Source organism: Coloeus monedula, assembly GCF_965178545.1.
Source record: "Coloeus monedula genome assembly, chromosome: 32".
NCBI classification, from domain to species: domain Eukaryota; kingdom Metazoa; phylum Chordata; class Aves; order Passeriformes; family Corvidae; genus Coloeus; species Coloeus monedula.
Window position 1 is genome coordinate 1,048,119 of NC_138812.1, and position 20,829 is coordinate 1,068,947.

General features: G+C 49.7%; 1 protein-coding gene across 1 annotated transcript in view; it reads right to left on the reverse strand.

Annotated features, from left to right (window-relative positions):
* TGM1 (transglutaminase 1) overlaps positions 1 to 15,559 on the reverse strand; it is a gene marked incomplete at both ends in the record, with an annotated part of 39,261 nt that extends 23,702 nt beyond the window's left edge. Inside the window, 4 exons of the mRNA XM_082299513.1 lie at positions 2,254 to 2,372; positions 4,642 to 4,920; positions 8,537 to 8,713; positions 15,361 to 15,559. Of these exons, the coding sequence (XP_082155639.1) occupies positions 2,254 to 2,372; positions 4,642 to 4,920; positions 8,537 to 8,713; positions 15,361 to 15,559 (774 nt within the window). The remainder of the gene's footprint in view (positions 1 to 2,253; positions 2,373 to 4,641; positions 4,921 to 8,536; positions 8,714 to 15,360) is intronic.
* Positions 15,560 to 20,829: the final 5,270 nt, after the last annotated feature.

Sequence of the window (20,829 nt, forward strand, 5' to 3'; positions counted from 1 at the left end):
TTCCTGCCCTTTGCTGCCCCCTGCTGGATAAACCCCTCCAAACTCCTCATTTTTGGGTCAAAATCCCCCAATTTTGGGTCAAAACCCCGCAATTTTAGGGAAAAATCCCCATTTTAAGCCAATTTTGAGACAATTTTGGGTGATTCTGGGACTTTTTTGATGGGAATTTTTTCAGGATCCCCCCAAAGCTCCCAGAAATCCCAAATTCCCGCTCTTTAGCGCCCCCTGCTGGATGAACCTCTCCAAACCCCTCCATTTTGGGTCAAAAGCCACCAATTTTGGGTCAAAAGCCACCAATTTTGGGTCAAAACCCCCCAATTTTGGGTCAAAATTTCCCATTTTAAGCCAATTTTGGGTCAATTTTGGGGCTTTTTTGATGGGAATTTTTTTGGGATCCCCCCAAAAATTCCCAGGAATCCCAAATTCCCGCTCTTTGCTGCCCCCTGCTGGACGAACCCCTCCAAACCCCTCCATTTTGGGTCAAAAGCCCCCAATTTTAGGAAAAAAACCCCATTTTAAGCCAATTTTGGCTCAATTTGGGGCTTTTTTGATGGGAATTTTTTCAGGATCCCCCCAAAAATTCCCAGAAATCCCAAATTCCTGCCCTTTGCTGCCCCCTGCTGGATAAACCCCTCCAAACTCCTCATTTTTGGGTCAAAATCCCCCAATTTTGGGTCAAAACCCCCCAATTTTAGGGAAAAATCCCCATTTTAAGCCAATTTTGAGACAATTTTGGGTGATTCTGGGACTTTTTTGATGGGAATTTTTTCAGGATCACCCCAAAACTCCCAGAAATCCCAAATTCCCGCTCTTTAGCACCCCCTGCTGGTTGAACCCCTCCAAACCCCTCCATTTTGGGTCAAAAGCCCCCAATTTTAGGAAAAACCCCCCATTTTAAGCCAATTTTGGCTCAATTTGGGGCTTTTTTGATGGGAATTTTTTCAGGATCTCCCCAAAAATTCCCAGAAATCCCAAATTCCTGCCCTCTGCTGCCCCCTGCTGGATAAACCCCTCAAAACTCCCCATTTTTGGGTCAAAATCCCCCAATTTTGGGTCAAAATTTCCCATTTTAAGCCAATTCTGGGTCAATTTGGGGCTTTTTTGATGGGATTTTTTTCGGGATCCCCCCAAAAATTCCCAGAAATCCCAAATTCCTGCCCTTTGCTGCCCCCTGCTGGATGAACCCCTCCAAACTCCTCATTTTTGGGTCAAAATCCCCCAATTTTGGGTCAAACCCCCCCAATTTTAGGGAAAAATCCCCATTTTAAGCCAATTTTGAGACAATTTTGGGTGATTCTGGGACTTTTTTGATGGGATTTTTTTTCAGGATCCCCCCAAAACTCCCAGAAATCCCAAATTCCCGCTCTTTAGCGCCCCCTGCTGGATGAACCCTTCCAAACCCTTCAATTTTGGGTCAAAATTCCCCAATTTTAGGAAAATTTTCCCATTTTAAGCCAATTTTGGGGCTTTTTTGGGACTTTTCCAAGCCAAATTTTTTTGGGGATGAGCCCAAAATTCCCAGGAATCCCAAATTCCTGCCCTTTGCTGCCCCCTGCTGGATGAACCCCTCCAAAATCCTCATTTTGGGGTCAAAATCCCCCAATTTTAGGTCAAAACCCCCCAATTTTGGGTCAAAATTTCCCATTTTAAGCCAATTCTGGGTCAATTTGGGGCTTTTTTGATGGGAATTTTTTCAGGATCCCCCCCAAAATTCCCAGAAATCCCAAATTCCCGCTCTTTGCTGTCCCCTGCTGGACGAACCCCTCCAAACTCCTCATTTTTGGGTCAAAATCCCCCAATTTTGGGTCAAAATTTCCCATTTTAAGCCAATTTTGGCTCAATTTGGGGCTTTTTTGATGGGAATTTTTTCGGGATCCCCCCCAAAATTCCCAGGAATCCCAAATTCCCGCTCTTTGCTGCCCCCTGCTGGACGAACCCCTCCAAACCCCTCAATTCTGGGTCAAACCCCCCAAATTTCCGGACAAATTTCCCATTTTGGGTCAATTTTGGGGCTTTTTTGGGGCTTTTTTGATGGCATCACCCCAAAACTCCCAGAAATCCCAAATTCCCGCTCTTTAGCGCCCCCTGCTGGACGAACCCCTCCAAACCCTTCAATTTTGGCTCAAAATCTCCCAATTTTGGCTCAACCCCCCCCCCCAAATTTGGGTGAAATTCCCTCCTTTTCCGGCAGGGCCCGGAGGGGATTTCCCGGGATGGTTTTGGGGCGGATTCCTGGGATTTGGGGGCTCCGACCTGGCCGTAATTCCAGGATCTCTCGGCGATCTGGTCCTCGGTGCCGTAGAAGATGCGGCCGCTCTCGTTGAGGACGTACTCGCTGAGGTCGCTCGTCTGCTCCATGTAAACCGAGTCCTCTGCGCCCCCAAATCCCCCGGCGTCACCCCGAAATTCCCGGCTTTCACCCCAAAATTCCCTCAATTCCCGAAAAAATCCCGACTTTCCACCCCAAAATTCTCGAGTTCCACCCCGAAATTCCCTCAATTCCCCAAAAAATCCCGACTTTCTACCCCAAAATTCTCGAATTCCACCCCAAAATTCCCACGTCCCAAAAACTCCCGACTTTCCACCCCAAAATTCCCACATTTCCCAAAAAATTCGCACCTTTCCACCCCAAAATGCCCGAATTTCCCAAAATTCCCGACTTTCACCCCAAAATTCCCACATTTCCCAAAAAATTCGCACCTTTCCACCCCAAAATTCCCAAGTTCCACCCCTAAATTCCTGACTTTTACCCCAAAATTCCTGAGTTTCGCCCAAAATTCCTGAGTTTCCCAAAATTCCCGAGTTTCACCCCAAAATTCCCAATTTCCCCCAAAAAATCTGCTCCTTTCCACCCCAAAATTCTCTCATTTCCCAAAAAATCCCGACTTTCACCCCAAAATTCCCGAATTCCACCCCAAAATTCCCACATCCCAAAAATTTTCGAATTCCACCCCAAAATTCCCTCATTTCCCAAAAAATTCGCACCTTTCCACCCCAAAATGCCCGAATTTCCCAAAATTTCCGACTTTCCCCCCAAAATTCCCACATTTCCCAAAAAATCCCGACTTTCTACCCCAAAATTCTCGAGTTCCACCCCAAAATTCCCATGTCGCCAAAAAATCCCGACTTTCACCCCAAAATTCCCACATTTCCCAAAAAATTCGCACCTTTCCACCCCAAAATCCCCAAGTTCCACCCCAAAATTCCTGACTTTTACCCCAAAATTCCTGAGTTTCGCCCAAAATTCCCTCATTTCCCAAAAATTCCCGACGTTTCACCCCAAAATTCCCAAATTCCCCCAAAAAATCCCGATTTTCACCCCCAAATTCCCTCAATTCCCAAAAAATCCGCTCCTTTCCACCCCAAAAATCCCGAAATCCACCCCAAAATTCCCACATTTCCCACAAAAATCCCGGCTTTCACCCCAAAATTCCCTCATTTCCCAGAATTCCAAAATTTCCCCGCAAAATTCCCAAATTTCTCCACAAGAAACCCCAAACCCCCAAATTTCTCCCCCAAAACCCCCAAATTCCCCCTAAAATCCCCCAAATTTCCCCCCCAAATCCCCAAATTTTTCCCCAAAACCCCAAAACTCCCCCCAAAATTCCCGAATTTCTCCACAAGGAACCCCAAAATCCCCAAATTTCCCCCCAAATTCTCCCCAAACCCCCAAATTTCCCCCCAAAGCCCCCAAATTTCCCCCAAAATCCCCCAATACCCCAAAATTCCCCGCCAAAATCACCCAATTTTCCCCCAAAACCCCCCAAACTCCCCGCCAAAACCCCCAAATTCCCCCCCAAATTTCCCCCCAAAATCCCCCCAAAATCCCCAAATTTTCCTCCAAAACCCCCAAATTCTCCCCAAACCCCCCAAATTCCCCACAAAATCCCCAAATTGCCCCCAAACCCCCCCAAACCCCCAAATTTCCCCCCCAAAACACCCAAATTTCCCCCGAAATCCCCCCCAAATCCCCAAATTTTCCCCCAAAACACCAAAATTCCCCCCAAAATCCCCAAATTCCCCCCAGACCCCCAAATTTCCCCCCAAATTCCCCCCAAATCCCCAAATTCCCCCCCAAATCCCCAAATTCCCCCCAAATCCCCCCCAAAATCCCCAAATTCCCCCCAAAATCCCCAAATCCCCCCAAATCCCCCAAATTCCCCCCAGAACTCCCCAAAATCCCCCCAAATCCCCCCCAAAATCCCAAATTTCCCCCAAAATCCCTAAATTCCCCCCAAATCCCCCAAATTCACCCCCAAAACTCCCCAAATTCCCCCCAAATTCCCCCCAAACCCCCAAATTCCCCCCAGAACCCCCCCAAATCCCCAAATTCCCCCCAAATCCCCCCCAAAATCCCAAATTTCCCCCAAAATCCCTAAATTTCCCCCAAATTTCCCCCCAAAACCCCCAAATTCCCCCCAAACCTCCCCCCCAAAATCCCAAATCCCCCCCAAATCCCTACATTTCCCCCAAATTCCCCCAGATTTCCCCAAATTCCCCCCAAATCCCCCCCCCAAAAAACCCCCAAACCCCCCCAAAAACCCCAACACCCCCCACCCCCACCCCACCCCCTCCCCTTCCCCTTCTCCCACCCCTTCCCCGTTTTGCCCAAATCCGCCTTTTTTCCACCCAAAGCCGCACCGGGGCACCAGGGGTTGAAGAGCACCACGACGTCGTTGGCGGCCTCGAAGGGCGCCGCGAACTCGCCGGCCTCGCTGCGGGTGCGGACGCTGAGCGCGTAGCGCCCCACGGGGGCCGTGGGCGGGGCCTGAAGCCACGCCCACAGGGCGTGGTCAGCGCCGGCCACGCCCCCCACGGGCTCGGCCACGCCCTCGTCCAGCTGGGCCTCCCAGCCCGTGGCCGACGAGCCACCCAAGGGCACCAGGACGTGCGTGCCCTTGGCCACCTGCGGGGTGGGGCCTGCGGGAGGGAGGCGGATTTGCAACCCAAATTCCCGGGCTTTAACCCAAAATGCCCGGTTTGAACCCAAAACTCCCGGGTTTACCCCAGAGCTCCCGATTTTTACCCCAAAATTCCCGATTTTGCTGCAAAATTCTCGATTTGAGCCCCCAAATTCCCCGTTTTACCCCAAAATTCACCAATTTTACCCCGGAATTCCCGCAAAATCCCGAAATTTCCCCCCAAAATTCACCAATTTTACCACCAAAATTCCCGATTTTACCCCCAAAATTCCCAAATTTACCCCAAAATTCCAAATTTTACCCCAAAATTCATCCATTTTACCCCAAAATTCCCGATTTTACCCCAAAATTCCCGAATTTACCCCAGAATTCCCGCAAAATCCCGAAATTTCCCCCCAAAATTCACCAATTTGACCCCCAAATTCCCATTTTTTATGCAAAATTCCCGATTTTACCCCAAAATTCCCAATGCTACACCAAAATTCCTGATTTAACCCAAACCCACCAATTTTACCCCAAAATTCCTGATTTGACTCCAAAATTCCCGATTTTTACCCCAAAATTCCCGATTTTGCTGCAAAATTCTCGATTTGGCCCCCAAAATTCCCGATTTTACCCCAAAATTCCCCATTTTACCCCTGAATTCCCGCAAAATCCCGAAATTTCCCACCAAAATTCACCAATTTGACCCCAAAATTCCCGATTTTACCCCCAAATTCCCAAATTTACCCCAAAATTCCGAATCTTACACCAAAATTCATCCATTTTACCCCAAAATTCCCCATTTTACCCCAAAATCCCGGATTTTATCCCGGAATTCCCGCAAAATCCCGAGATTTCCCACCAAAATTCACCAATTTGACCCCCAAATTCCCGATTTTACCCCAAAATTCCCAATGTTACACCAAAATTCCTGATTTAACCCAAACGCACCAATTTTACCCCAAAATTCCCGATTTGACTCCAAAATTCCCGATTTTTACCCCAAAATTACCGATTTTGCCCCCCAAAATTCTCGATTTTACCCCAAAATTCCCCATTTTACCCCGGAATTCCCGCAAAATCCCGAAATTTCCCCCCAAAATTCACCAAATTGACCCCAAAATTCCTGATTTTACCCCAGAATTCCCGATTTTACCCCAAAATTCCGGATTTTACCCCACAATTCCCGATTTTACCCCAGAATTCCCACAAAATCCCCACAAAATCCGCAAATTCCCACAAAATTCCCGATTTTACCCCAAAGTTCCTGATTTGACCCAAACCCACCAATTTTACCCCAGAATTCCCAAATTTACCCCCAAATTTCCCGAAATTCACCCATTTTACCCCAAAATTCCTGATTTTAACCCAAAAATTCCCAATTTTACCCCAAAATTCACCAATTTTACCCCCAAAATTCCCCATTTTACCCCGGAATTCCTGCAAAATCCCGAAATTTCCCCCCAAAATTCACCAATTTTACCCCCAAATTCCAATTTTACCCCAAAATTCCGAATTTAACCTCAAAATTCCCGCAAAATCCTGAAATTTCCCACCAAAATTCACCAAATTGACCCCAAAATTCTCGATTTTACCTCAAAATTCCCAAATTCACCTCAAAATCCCAAATTTTACCCCCAAATTCATCCATTTTACCCCAAAATTCCCCATTTTACCCCAAAATGCCCAATTTGAACCTAAAATTCCCAAATTTACCTTAAAATTCCCGATTTTACCCCAGAATTTCCAATTTTACCCCAAAATTCCCGATTTTACACCAAAGCTCCAAATTTTACCCCAAAATCTCAATTTGATTTCCAAATTCCCAATTTTGCCCCAAAATCCCCGATTTTACCCCAAAATTGCCACCAAATCCCCACAAAAGCCACAAATTTACCCCAAAATCCCCAATTTTACACCAGAATTCCCAATTTTACCCCAAAAGCCTCGATTTTACCTTAAAATCCCAATTTCCCCCAAAATCCCCAAAATCCCCAAATTTTTCCCCAAAATCCCCCAAACTTTCCCCAAAAACCGCCAAAATCCCCCAAATTCCCATTTTTACCCCAAAATCACCACAAAATCCCCAAATTTCCCACCAAAATTCCCAATTTTACCCCAAATCCCAAATTTTACCCCCAAATTCCCACAAAATCTCCCAAATTTCCCTTCCAGATTCCCCATTTTACACCAAAATTCTCAATTTTACCCCAAAATTCACAATTTTGCCCCAAAATTTCTGATTTTACCCCAAAATTCCCAATTTTGCCCCAAAATCCCCAAATTTCCCCAAAAATCCCCAAAATATTCCCCAAACCCCCAAAATCCCCAAAATCTCCCCAAACTCCCCCAAATTTCCTCCAAAAATCACCGGGTTTTCCCCCAAAATCCCCCAAATTCCCCCCAAAATCTCCAATTTTTCCCTCAAAAATCTCAAAAATTCCCCAAATTTCCCCAAAATCCCCCGAATTACCCCCAAACCCCCAAAATTTCCCCCCAAAATCCCCGATTTTCCCCAAAACTCCCCAAATCTCCCCCCCAAAATCCCCAATTTTCCCCCCCAAAATCCCAAATTCTGCCAATTTCCCCAAAAATCCCCAAATCCCCCAAATTTCCCCCAGAACCCCAAAATTCCCCCCAAATTCCTCCAAATCTCCTCCAAAAACCCCAAATTTTCCCCAAAAATCCCAATTTTTCCCCCAAATTCTCCCCAAAAATCCCAAATTTTCCCCCAAAATCCCCCAAATTCTCCCCAAAAATCCTCGATTTTTCCCCCAAAATCCCCAATTTTTCCCCAAAACTCCCCAAATCGCCCCCCAAAAAATCCCCAACTTTTACCCCAAAATCCCCAAATTCCCCCCAAAATCCCCAATTTCCCCCAAATCTCCCCAAATTTCCCCCAAATCTCCCAAATTTCCCCCAAACCCCCCAAAATCTACCCCAAAACCCTCAAAATTCCCCCCAAAATCCTCAAATTTTTTCCAAAAATCTCCCAAATTTCCCCCAAAACCCCCAAAAATTTCCCCCAAAATCCCCGATTGTTTTTCCAAAAATCCCCAAATTTTCCCCCAAAACCCCCAAATCGCCCCCCAAAAATCCCCAATTTTTACCAAAATCCCCGATTTTTCCCCAAAAATCCCCAAATTTCCCCCAAAATCCCCAATTTCCCCCCCAAATCCCCCATTTTTCTCCAAAAAATCCCGAAATCCCCCAAATTTCCCCCAAATTCCCCCCCCCGAAAATCCCTGATTTCCCCCCAAAAATCCCCAACTTTTCCCCCAAACCCCCAAAATCTTTCCCCCCAAAATCCCCAAATTTTCCCCCAAAATCTCAAATTCTTCCCCAAACCCCCGATTTTTCCCCAAAAATCCCCAAATTTCCCCCAAAACCCCACAATTCCCCCCAAAACCCTTTTTTTCCCCAAACCCCCCATTTTCCCCCCAAATCCGCCCCCGAAAATCCCTGATTTTCCCCCAAAATCCCCCAAATTTCCCCCCAAAAATCCCCAATTTTTTTCCCCCAATCTCCCCCTCAACCCCCCAAAAACCCCAAAAACCCCAAAAACCCCAATTTCCCCCCAAAACCCCAAAAACCCCAAAACCGCCGGATTTCTCCCCAAACCGGGGCCGCACCCAGCGTCAGCTCGAAGCACAGCGCGTCTCCGTCCGCCAGGGGGCGCGGCAGGGCCACGCCCACGTGGAACCGCTGCCCCCGCCGCACCACCAGGGGGCGCTGCGCGAACTCCTGCGTGTGGTGCGCCACGCGATTGGCTGAGGAGCCGGGGCGGAGCCTGACGGGAGCCAATAGGCCTGCGAGGAGAGCCCCAGGGGGCGGGGCTTAGCGCGGCCGCCATCTTGGCCTGCAAAATGGCGGCGGCGCCGGGGGAAAAAAGGGGGTTTTGGAGCGGGGGGGAAAAATGGGGATTTTGGGGGGAAAAATGGGGATTTTGGGGGGAAAAATCGGGGTTTTGGGGTGGTTGTGGGGCTGGGTTGGGAATGGGAGGGCTTGAAGTGGAATTTTTCGGCGGGTTTGGAGCGGTTTGGGTCACTTTTCAATGATTTCCGGCGATTTTGGACCATTTCTCGGTCATATTTTGGTGTCCCAAAATGGGAATTTTTGGACCCCAAAATGGGAATTTTTTCACTATTGTGGACCATTTTGGCCCATTTTGGGCCATTTTTGGCCATTTTGCACCCAAAATGGGAATTTTTAGCCACTTTTGGACCATTTTTCGGTCACTTTTGGACCATTTTTGGCCACTTTTGGACCACTTTTCGGTCATATTTTGGTGCCCCAAAATGGGAATTTTACACCCCAAAATGGCACTTTTGGGACTCAAAATGGCAAAAAATTGGCCATTTTGGACCATTTTTGGCCATTTTTGACCCAAAAATGGTGCTTTTTGAACCCCAAAATGGGAATTTTTCAGCCATTTTGGACCATTTGGGGCCGTTTTGCACCCAAAATGGGAATTTTTGGCCACTTTTGGAGCATTTTTGGTCACTTTTGGACCATTTCTCGGTCATATTTTAGTCCCCAAACTGGCCCTTTTTTGAACCCCAAAATGGGAATTTTTCACCCATTTTGGACCATTTTGGACCAATTTTGGCAGTTTTGCACCCAAAATGGGAATTTTTGGCCACTTTTGGACCATTTTTGGCCACTTTTGGACCACTTTTCGGTCATATTTTGGTGCCCCCAAATGGGAATTTTGCACCCCAAAATGGCACTTTTGGGACTCAAAATGGCAAAAATTTGGCCACTTTGGACCATTTTTGGCCATTTTTGACCCAAAAATGGCGTTTTTTGAACCCCAAAAATGGGAATTTTTCAGCCATTTTCGACCATTTTTGGCCATTTTTGACCGTTTTGCACCCAAAATGGGAATTTTTGGCCACTTTTGCACCATTTTTGGTCACTTTTGGACCTTTTTTTCGGTCATATTTTAGTCCCCAAAATGGGAATTTTTACACCCCAAACTGGCGCTTTTTGCGCCCAAAATGAGAATTTTTCCGGCCATTTTTGACCATTTTGGGCCATTTTTGGCCATCTTTGGCCATTTCTGACCCAAAATGGGAAATTTTCAGCCATTTTTTGCCATTTTGGATGCAAAATGGGACTTTCAGACTCCAAAATGGCTGGTTTGGATCATTTTCGGAATTTTGGGACCATTTTCAGCCATTTTAGGACCATTTTTGGCCATTTTTGATCCAAAATGGGACTTTTAGACCCCAAAATGGCTGGTTTGGACCAATTTTGGAATTTTTGGCCCATTTTTGACCTTTTTTGGCCATTTTTGGCCATTTCTGACCCAAAATGGGAGATTTTCAGCCATTTTTGGCCATTTTGGACTCAAAATGGGACTTTTGGACCCCAAAATGGCTGGTTTGGGCCAATTTTGGAATTTTTGGAGCATTTCCCGCCATTTTTGGCCATTTTTGACCCAAATTGAGACATTTTTGACCCCAAAATTGATGTTTTGGACCCTTTTGGCCCCAATTTTGGTGATTTCAGGTGCCAAAATCAGAATTTTTGGACAAAAAAGGAACTTTTTGACCCCAAAATGGGAAATTTTGACCTAAACTGACACTTTATTGCCCAAAACGGCACTTTTTGACCAAAACCCAGCATTTTAACCCCAAACTGACTCATTTCCCCCCCAAAATGCCGTTTTGAGGCCAAAAAAAGGATTTTTGGGGCATTTTTGGGGCTGGGTTGGGAATTGGAGGGCTTAAAATGGAATTTTGGGGCGGGTTTGGAGCGTTTTGGGTCACTTTTGGACAATTTTCAGCAATTTCCCACCATTTTCGGCCATTTTGGGCCATTTTTGGCCATTTTTGGCCGTTTTGCACCCAAAATGGGAATTTCCAGCCACTTTTGGACCATTTTTGGCCACTTTTGGACCATTTTCCGGTCATATTTTAGTCCCCAAAATGGGAATTTTGCACCCCAAAATGGCGCTTTTTGAACCCCAAAATGGGAAATTTTCAGCCATTTTGGAGCATTTTGGAGCATTTTGGACCATTTTTGGCCGTTTTGCACCCAAAATGGGAATTTTTGGCCACTTTTGGACTATTTTTGGCCACTTTTGGACCATTTTTCGGTCTTATTTTGGTGCCCCAAAATGGGAATTTTCCACCCCAAAATGGCACTTTTGGACCCCCAAATGGCACTTTTTGAACCCCAAAATGGGAAATTTTCAGCCATTTTTTGCCATTTTTGGCCATTTTGGACCCAAAATGGGACTTTTTGACTCCAAAATGGCTGGTTTGGACCATTTTTGGAAATTTTGGCCCATTTTCAACCATTTTGGACCATTTTGGGCCATTTTTGGCCATTTTTGACCCAGAGTGGGAATTTTTGACCCCAAATGGGACATTTTGGGCACTTTTGGACCCAATTTTGGTGATTTCAGGGGCCAAAATCAGAATATTTGGACAAAAATTGAACTTTTGGACCCCAAAATGGGAATTTTCAGCCATTTTTGGCCATTTTGGACCATTTTTGGCCATTTCTAACCCAAAAAGGGAATTTTAGACCCCAAAATGCCCATTTTGGACCCTTTAGGACCCAAATCCACCAACTTTGGGGGCCAAAATCAGAATTTTTGGATGAAAATGGCCAATTTTGACCCCAAAATGGGAATTTTCAGCCATTTTTTGACCATTTTTGGCCACTTTTGACCCAAAATGGGACTTTTAGACCCCAAAATGGGCGTTTTGGACACTTTTGGACCCAAATCCTCCAATTTTGGGGACCAAAATCAGAATTTTTGGACAAAAATGGAACTCTTGGACCCCAAAACGGGAATTTTTGGCCATTTTGGGCCATTTTTGGACCATTTTTGGCCATTTTTAACCCAAAATGGGAATTTTTGACCCCAAAATTGACGTTTTGGGCACTTCTGGACCCAAATCCGGCGATTTTGGGAGCCAAAATCAGAATTTTGGGCCAAACCCAGAACTTTTGGGCCATTTTTTGCCGCCAAAATGGGAATTTTTCATCCCAAACTGGGATTTTTGCACTTTCGGAACGTTTCGGACCCAAAATCGGCACTTTTCACCCCAAAATGGCATTTTCGGCCCCAAATGAGAGGTTTTGGGCTCAGAATTGGCGATTTTGGGGCCATTTTTGGCCCCAAAGTGCCGCTTTTTGGAACTTTGGCCCCAAGAATCCCAAATTTTCCCCCAAAAGCCCCAAAATCCTGGGATTTTCCCCCCAAATCCCCATTTTCCACCCTAAAGCCTCCCATTTTTTTCCCAAAATCCCGGGATTTTGCCCCAAAACTCCTCTCCCCAATTCCCCTGAGCCACTTCGGGATCTCCAGACGGGAACCTCCCCAAAATCCACCCAAAATCCCCCAAAATCCCCCCAAATCCACCCAAAATCCCCCCAAATTCCCCAAAATCCTCCCCAAATCCCCATTTTTCCACCCAAAATTCCCCCAAATCCACCCAAATTCCCCAAAATCCTCCCCAAATCCCCATTTTTCCACCCAAAATCCCCCCAAAATCCCCCCAAATTCCCCCAAAATCCACCCAAAATCCCCATTTTTCCACCCAAAATCCCCCCAAAATCCCCCAAATCCCCCCAAATGCCCCAAAATCCTCCCAAATCCACCCAAAATCCCCCAAAATTCCCCCAAATCCACCCAAAATCCGCCAAAATCTCCCCAAAATCCCCCCCAAATCTCCCAAAATCCCCCCAAAATCCCCCAAATGCCCCCAAATCCCCCCCAAATCCCCCAAATCCCCATTTTCTACCCCAAATCCCCCAAATCTCGAGAATTTTTTCCCCCAAATTCCCCCTTTTCCCCCCAAACCGCCGATATTTTTTTTTTTACCCCAAAATCCCCTTTTTTTACCCCAAATCCCCCATTTCCCCCCAAAACCCGAAGATTTTTTTTTCCCCCCAAATCCCATTTTTTTAAACCCAAATTCCCTCTTTTTCGACCCAAATCCCCGGCTGTGTTTTTTGCCCAAATTCCCTTTTTTCCCTCCCAAACCCCGGTATTATTTTTTTACCCAAATTCCCCCTTTTTCCCCCCAAAATCCCAAGATGGCTTTTTTCCCAAAATCCTTTTTTTTTTCCCAAATTCGCCCTTTCCCCTTCCAAACCCCCGATATTATTTTTTTCCCAAATTCCCCATTTTTCCCCCAAACCCCCGCTATTATTTTTTCCCCCCAAATCCCATTTTTTCCCCCCAAAATCCCCTTTTTCCCCCCAAACCCGGGTACACTTTTTCCCAAAACCCCCGGATTTTTTCCCCCATTTCCCCCCCAACCCCGGGGACATTTTTTTGCCCAAATTCCCCATTTTCCCCCTAAACCCCCGATATTATTTTTTCCCAAAATCCCCCCTTTTCCCCCCAAAACCCCACTATTATTTTTTCCCCCAAAATCCCATTTTTCCCCCAAATTCCCCCTTTTCCCCCCCAAAACCCCGGTATATTTTCCCCCCAAAATCCCCATTTCCCCCCCAAACCCCGGGTACATTTTTTTGCCCAAAATCCCCCTTTTTCCCCCAAAACCCCGCTATGATTTTTCCCCCAAATTCCCCCTTTTTCCCCCCAAAACCCCGCTATTATTTTTTCCCCCGAATTCCCCATTTTTCCCCCCAAACCCCGGCATATTTTTCCCCCCAAAATCCCATTTTTTCCCCCCAAAATCCCCTTTTTCCCCCCAAACCCGGGTACACTTTTGCCCAAAATCCTGGATTTTTTCCCCCCCAACCCCGGGTACATTTTTTTGCCCAAAATCCCCCCTTTTTCCCCCAAAACCCCGGTATATTTTTCCCCCCCACATCCCCTTTTTCCCCCCAAACCCGGGTACACTATTCCCCAAAAACCCCGGATTTTTTTCCCCCATTTCCCCCCCAAACCCCGGGGACATTTTTTGCCCAAATTCCCCCTTTTTCCCCCCAAAACCCCCGCTATTATTTTTTCCCCCGAATTCCCCCTTTTTCCCCCCAAAACCCCGTTATATTTTTCCCCCCAAAATCCCCTTTTTCCCCCCAAAATCCCCTTTTTCCCCCCAAACCCGGGTACATTTTTTCCCAAAATCCTGGATTTTTCCCCCCCCAACCCCGGGCACATTTTTCCCCCAAATTCCCCCTTTTTCCCCCCAAAACCCCGCTATTATTTTTTCCCCCGAATTCCCCATTTTTCCCCCCAAACCCCGGCATATTTTTCCCCCCAAAATCCCATTTTTTCCCCCCAAAATCCCCTTTTTCCCCCCAAACCCGGGTACACTTTTGCCCAAAATCCTGGATTTTTTCCCCCCCAACCCCGGGTACATTTTTTTGCCCAAAATCCCCCCTTTTTCCCCCAAAACCCCGGTATATTTTTCCCCCCCACATCCCCTTTTTCCCCCCAAACCCGGGTACACTATTCCCCAAAAACCCCGGATTTTTTTCCCCCATTTCCCCCCCAAACCCCGGGGACATTTTTTGCCCAAATTCCCCCTTTTTCCCCCCAAAACCCCCGCTATTATTTTTTCCCCCGAATTCCCCCTTTTTCCCCCCAAAACCCCGTTATATTTTTCCCCCCAAAATCCCATTTTTTCCCCCCAAAATCCCCTTTTTCCCCCCAAACCCGGGTACATTTTTTCCCAAAATCCTGGATTTTTCCCCCCCCAACCCCGGGCACATTTTTTACCCAAAATCCCCCTTTTTCCCCCCAAAACCCCGCTATTATTTTTCCCCCCAAAATCCCATTTTTTCCCCCCAAAATCCCCTTTTTCCCCCCAAACCCGGGTACACTTTTCCCCCAAAACCCCGGATTTTTTTCCCCCATTTCCCCCCCAAACCCCGGGTACATTTTTTGCCCAAATTCCCCCCTTTTCCCCCCAAAACCCCGCTATTATTTTTTCCCCCAAATTCCCCATTTCCCCCCCCAAACCCCCGCTATTATTTTTCCCCCCAAAATCCCCTTTTTCCCCCCAAACCCGGGTACACTTTTCCCCAAAAACCCCGGATTTTTTTCCCCCCTTTCCCCCCCAAACCCCGGGTACATTTTTTTGCCCAAATTCCCCCTTTTTCCCCCCAAAACCCCGCTATTATTTTTTCCCCCAAAATCCCATTTTTTGCCCCAAATCCCCCTTTTTCCCCCCAAACCCCCGGCATATTTTTCCCCCCAAAATCCCATTTTTCCCCCAAAATCCCCTTTTTCCCCCCAAACCCGGGTACACTTTTCCCCAAAACCCCCGGATTTTTTCCCCCATTTCCCCCCCAAACCCCGGGTACATTTTTTTGCCCAAATTCCCCCTTTTTCCCCCAAACCCCCGCTATGATTTTTCCCCCAAAATCCCATTTTTCCCCCCCAAATCCCCTTTTTCCCCCCAAACCCGGGTACACTTTCCCCCAAAACCCCCGGATTTTTTCCCCCCCTTTCCCCCCCCAACCCCCGGGTACATTTTTTTGCCCGAATCCCCCTTTTTTCGCCCCAAAGCGCACCCACCTGGCCGCAGCGGCTGCGGCGCCCTCCGGCCCGGCAGCTCCCCCGGGATCGGTTCCCACTCGCGGTTCCGGTCGCGATTCCCGCAGCAGCCGCAGCAGCCGCCCGCTAGGCGGCGCCACACCCCCCGCCGCGACGGCGCCCCCTGGTGGCGGACGGAGGCGAAGCGCCCCGGGTCCCGCCGGGGGTCGGGGTCCGGCATGGCCTGGAAAGGGGGGGGGGAAGGGGGAACACCAGTATGGACCAGTTTGGACCAGTTTGGAGCAGTTTGGAGCAGTATGGAGCAGTTTGGATCAGTTTGGATCAGTTTAGACTGGTCTAAACCAGTATGAACCAGTATAAACCAGTATAAACCAGTATAGGGTCTCTGCCACACATTATAGCCTATAGCAGGTCCTTGGGGACTCCTCCCAGTATGGACCAGTAGAGACCAGTTTGGATCAGTTTAGACCAGTCTAAACCAGTAGAGACCAGTATAAATCAGTATGAATCAGTACAGGGTCTCCACCCCCCATTAGGACCTACAGCAGGTTCTTGGAGACTCCTCCCAGTATGGACCAGTATGGACCAGTAGGGACCAGTTTGGACCAGTAGAGACCAATTTGGGTCAGTTTAGACCAGTCTAAACCAGTCTAAACCAGTACAAACCAGTCTAAACCAGTATGAACCAGTACAGGGTCTCCACCCCCCATTAGGACCTACAGCGGGTTCTTGGAGACTCCTCCCAGTATGGACCAGTACAGACCAGTATGGATCAGTTTGGATCAGTTCAGACCGGTCTAAACCAGTAGAAACCAGTAGAAACCAGTACAGGGTCTCTGCCACCCATTAAGTCCTAAAGCAGAGCCTTGGGGATTCCTCCCAGTACAGACCAGTACAGACCAGTAGGGACCAGTACAGACCAGTTTGGACCAGTAGGGACCAGTATGGACCGGTATGAACCAGTACGGAACAGGCTAAACCAGTCTAAACCAGTAGAAACCAGTATGAACCAGTAAAAACTAGTATGAACCAGTACAGGGTTTCCACCCCGCATTAGAACCTACAGCAGGTCCTTGGGGAATCCTCCCAGTATGGACCAGTATGGACCAGTATGGACCAGTTTGGACCAGTTTGGACCAGTTTGGACCAGTTTGGATCAGTTTGGATCAGTTTAGACTGGTGTAAACCAGTAGAAACCAGTATAAACCAGTACAGGGTCTCTGCATTAAGTTCTATAGCAGATCCTTGGGGACTCCTCCCAGTATGGACCAGTACAGACCAGCACAGACCAGTAGGGACCGGTATGGACCGGTATGAACCAGTATGGAGCAGTCTAAACCAGTCTAAACCAGTCTAAACCAGTATGAACCAGTACAGGGTCTCCACCCTCCATTAGGACCTACAGCGGGTCCTTGGGGACTCCTCCCAGTATGGACCAGTTTGGACCAGTAGGGATCAGTTTAGACCAGTCTAAACCAGTAGAAACCAGTACAGGGTCTCTGCCACCCATTAAGTTCTATAGCAGATCCTTGGGGACTCCCCCCAGTACGGACCAGTACGGACCAGTTTGAACCAGTAGGGACCAGTATGGACCAGTAGAGACCAATTTGGGTCAGTTTAGACCAGTCTAAACCAGTACAAACCAGTATAAACCAGTATGAACCAGTACAGGGTCTCCACCCCCCATTAGGACCTACAGCGGGTCCTTGGGGACTCCTCCCAGTATGGACCAGTATGGACCAGTTTGGACCAGTCTGGACCAGTACGGACCAGTCTAAACCTGTATAGACCAGTATAAACCAGTAAAACCCAGTATAAACCAGTACAGGGTCTCCACCCCCCATTAGGACCATTAGTGGGTTCTTGGGGACTCCTCCCAGTATGGACCAGTACAGACCAGTAGGAACCAATAAAAACCAATATAAACCAGAATAAACCAGTAAAAACCAGTAAAAACCAGTATGGACCAGTATAAACCAGTACAGGGTCTCTGCCACCCATTAAGTTCTATAGCAGATCCTTGGGGACTCCTCCCAGTTTGGACCAGTATGGACCAGTTTGGACCAGTATGGACCAGCGACCTCTCCCAGCGCTCCCAGTATGGACCAGTATGGACCAGTATGGACCAGTGACCCCCCAGTCCTTCCCAGTATGGACCAGTATGGACCAGTGACCCCTCCCAGTGCTCCCAGTATGGACCAGGGACCCCTCCCAGTGCTCCCAGTATGGACCAGTATGGACCAGTGACCTCTCCCAGTGCTCCCAGTATGGACCAGTGACCCCTCCCATTGCTCCCAGTATGGACCACTATGGACCAGTATGGACCAGTGACCCCTCCCAGTGCTCCCAGTATGGACCAGGGACCCCTCCCAGTGCTCCCAGTATGGACCAGTATGGACCAGTGACCCCTCCCATTGCTCCCAGTATGGACCACTATGGACCAGTATGGACCAGTGACCCCTCCCAGTGCTCCCAGTATGGACCAGGGACCCCTCCCAGTGCTCCCAGTATGGACCAGTATGGACCAGTGACCTCTCCCAGTGCTCCCAGTATGGACCAGTATGGACCAGTGACCCCTCCCATTGCTCCCAGTATGGACCACTATGGACCAGTATGGACCAGTGACCCCTCCCAGTGCTCCCAGTATGGACCAGGGACCCCTCCCAGTGCTCCCAGTATGGACCAGTATGGACCAGTGACCCCTCCCATTGCTCCCAGTATGGACCACTATGGACCAGTATGGACCAGTGACCCCTCCCAGTGCTCCCAGTATGGACCAGGGACCCCTCCCAGTGCTCCCAGTATGGACCAGTATGGACCAGTGACCTCTCCCAGCACTCCCAGTAAGGACCAGTGACCTCTCCCAGTGCTCCCAGTATGGACCAGTATGGACCAGTATGGACCAGTGACCCCTCCCAGCACTCCCAGTATGGACCAGTGACCCCTCCCAGCACTCCCAGTATGGACCAGTGACCTCTCCCAGCGCTCCCAGTATGGACCAGTATGGACCAGCATGGACCAGTGACCCCTCCCAGAATGGACCAGTGACCCCTCCCAGTGCTCCCAGTAATACCAGTGACCCCTCCCAGCACTCCCAGCATGGACCAGTATGGACCAGTATGGACCAGTATGGACCAGTGACCTCTCCCAGCGCTCCCAGTATGGACCAGTATGGACCAGTATGGACCAGTGACCCCTCCCAGCGCTCCCAGTATGGACCAGTATGGACCAGTATGGACCAGTGACCCCTCCCAGCGCTCCCAGTATGGACCAGCGACCCCTCCCAGCGGTCCCAGTATGGACCAGTGACCCCTCCCAGTGCTCCCAGTATGGACCAGTGACCCCCCAATCCTTCCCAGTATGGACCAGTAACCCCTCCTGGCCTCCCAGTCCGTCCCCGGAAGCCGCTCCCAGTGCTCCCAGTCCCTCCCAGTTCCCTCCCAGTCCCTCCCAGTCCCCCCGGGCCGGGCCTGCCCCAGCAGCTCCTCCCCCGCCAGACCAGTTCCCCCAGTTCACCCAGTTCCCCCCTCGCCTCCCTCCCAGTGCTCCCAGTAACCCCCCCCCCGAGCTCCCAGCGCCCCCCCAGTGCTCCCAGTGCTCCCAGTAACCCCCTCCCAGTGCTCCCAGTGCCCCCCCGTAGCCCCTCCCAGTGCTCCCAGTTTGCCCAGTGACCCCTCCCAGTGCTCCCAGTTTGCCCAGTAACCCCTCCCAGTGCTCCCAGTGCTTCCAGTTCCCCTCCCGGCCGCTTCCGGCAGCCCCAGTGACCCCTCCCAGTGCTCCCAGTTTGACCAGTAACCCCCTCCCAGTGCTCCCAGTACTCCCAGTTTGACCAGTAAGCCCCTCCCAGTGCTCCCAGTTCGCTCAGTAACCCCTTCCCAGTGCTCCCAGTAACCCCCCCATGGTTCTCCAGACCTTCCCAGTCACCCCAGTTTCCCCTCCCAGTGCTCCCAGTACTCCCAGTCTGACCAGTAACCCCCTCCCAGTGCTCCCAGTCTGACCAATAACCCTCTCCCAGTGCTCCCAGTTCGCCCAGTAACCGCTTCCCCACGCTCCCAGTAGCCCCAGTTCACCCAGTAACCCCTTCCCAGTTTGCCCAGTCACCCCCCAGTTTGCCCAGTTCCCCCTCCCAGAGCTCCCAGTGCTCCCAGTAACCCCCTCCCAGCGCTCCCAGTGCTCCCAGTAACCCCCTCCCAGCGCTCCCAGTCACCCCCCAGTGCTCCCAGTCCGCCCAGTTCCCCCTCCCAGCGCTCCCAGTCCCCCCCCAGTCCTCCCAGTCACCCCATTTGCCCCTCCCAGTCCTCCCAGTTCGCCCAGTTCGCCCTCCCAGTGCTCCCAGTTCGCCCTCCCAGCGCTCCCAGTCCTCCCAGTTCGCCCTCCCAGCGCTCCCAGTGCCCCCAGTACCTGTCCGGGTGCTCCCAGTAGCTCCCAGTAACTCCCAGTATCGGCGGAGCGAGGAAAGGGGCGTGGCCGGCGGGGAAAGGGGCGGGGTCAACCCAGGCCACGCCCCCCTCCGACCTCACCTGGCTCACAATTTGGCAGGAGGGGAGCTATGGGCGCGGTGATGGCTCACTATGTGGCACCCCCCCCGAACCTTCCCCAGTCTAAACCAGTATAAACCAGTAAGCACGGAACCACCCCAAATCGTTTCCAGTGGGTCCCAGAGCCTCAGGAATTCCCTCCCAGTATGAACCAGTATGAACCAGTAAGCCCAGCAGCCCCAAAAGTCATTCCCAGTGGGTCCCAAGGTGTCCTCCCAGTATAAACCAGTACCCCCAAAATCATTCCCAGTAGGTCCCAGAGCCTCATGAATTCCGTCCCAGTATAAACCAGTATAAACCAGTATAAGCCAGTAAGCCCCGAACCACCCAGAAGTTGTTCCCAGTGGGTCCCAAGCCCCCTCCCAGTATAAACCAGTACAAACCACTAAGCCCCGAGCCACCCAAAAGTCGTCCCCAGTGGGTCCCAAGCCCCCTCCCAGTATAAACCAGTACAAACCAGTAAGCCCAGAACTCCTAAAAGTGGCTCCCAGTGGGTCCCAGAGTGCCCTGAGCGCCGTCCCAGTATAAACCAGTACAAACCACTACGTGGTGGGGGGGTCCTTATGGGGTGAGTCAATGGCTCCCTATTTGGCAGAGGGGTCTCTATGGGGGCTTCAATGGCTCACTATGTGGCAGGGGGGTCTGTGGCTCAATGGGGTGGGGGGACTGGCTCAGTATTTGGCAGGGAGGAGGTTCTGGGGGGGGTCCCTATAGAGCGAGCCAATGGCTCACAATCTGGCAGGGCGGTCCCTATAGGGTAATTCAATGGCTCACTATGTGGCAGGGGGCTCTCTATAGGGTGAACTAATGGCTCAAAATCTGGCAGGGGGTCCCTATAGGCTGAACTGATGGCTCACAATCTGGCAGGGAGGGTCCCTATAGGGTAATTCAGTGGCTCACAATCTGGCAGGGGGGTCGCTGTGGGCTGAATGAATGGCTCACAATCTGGCAG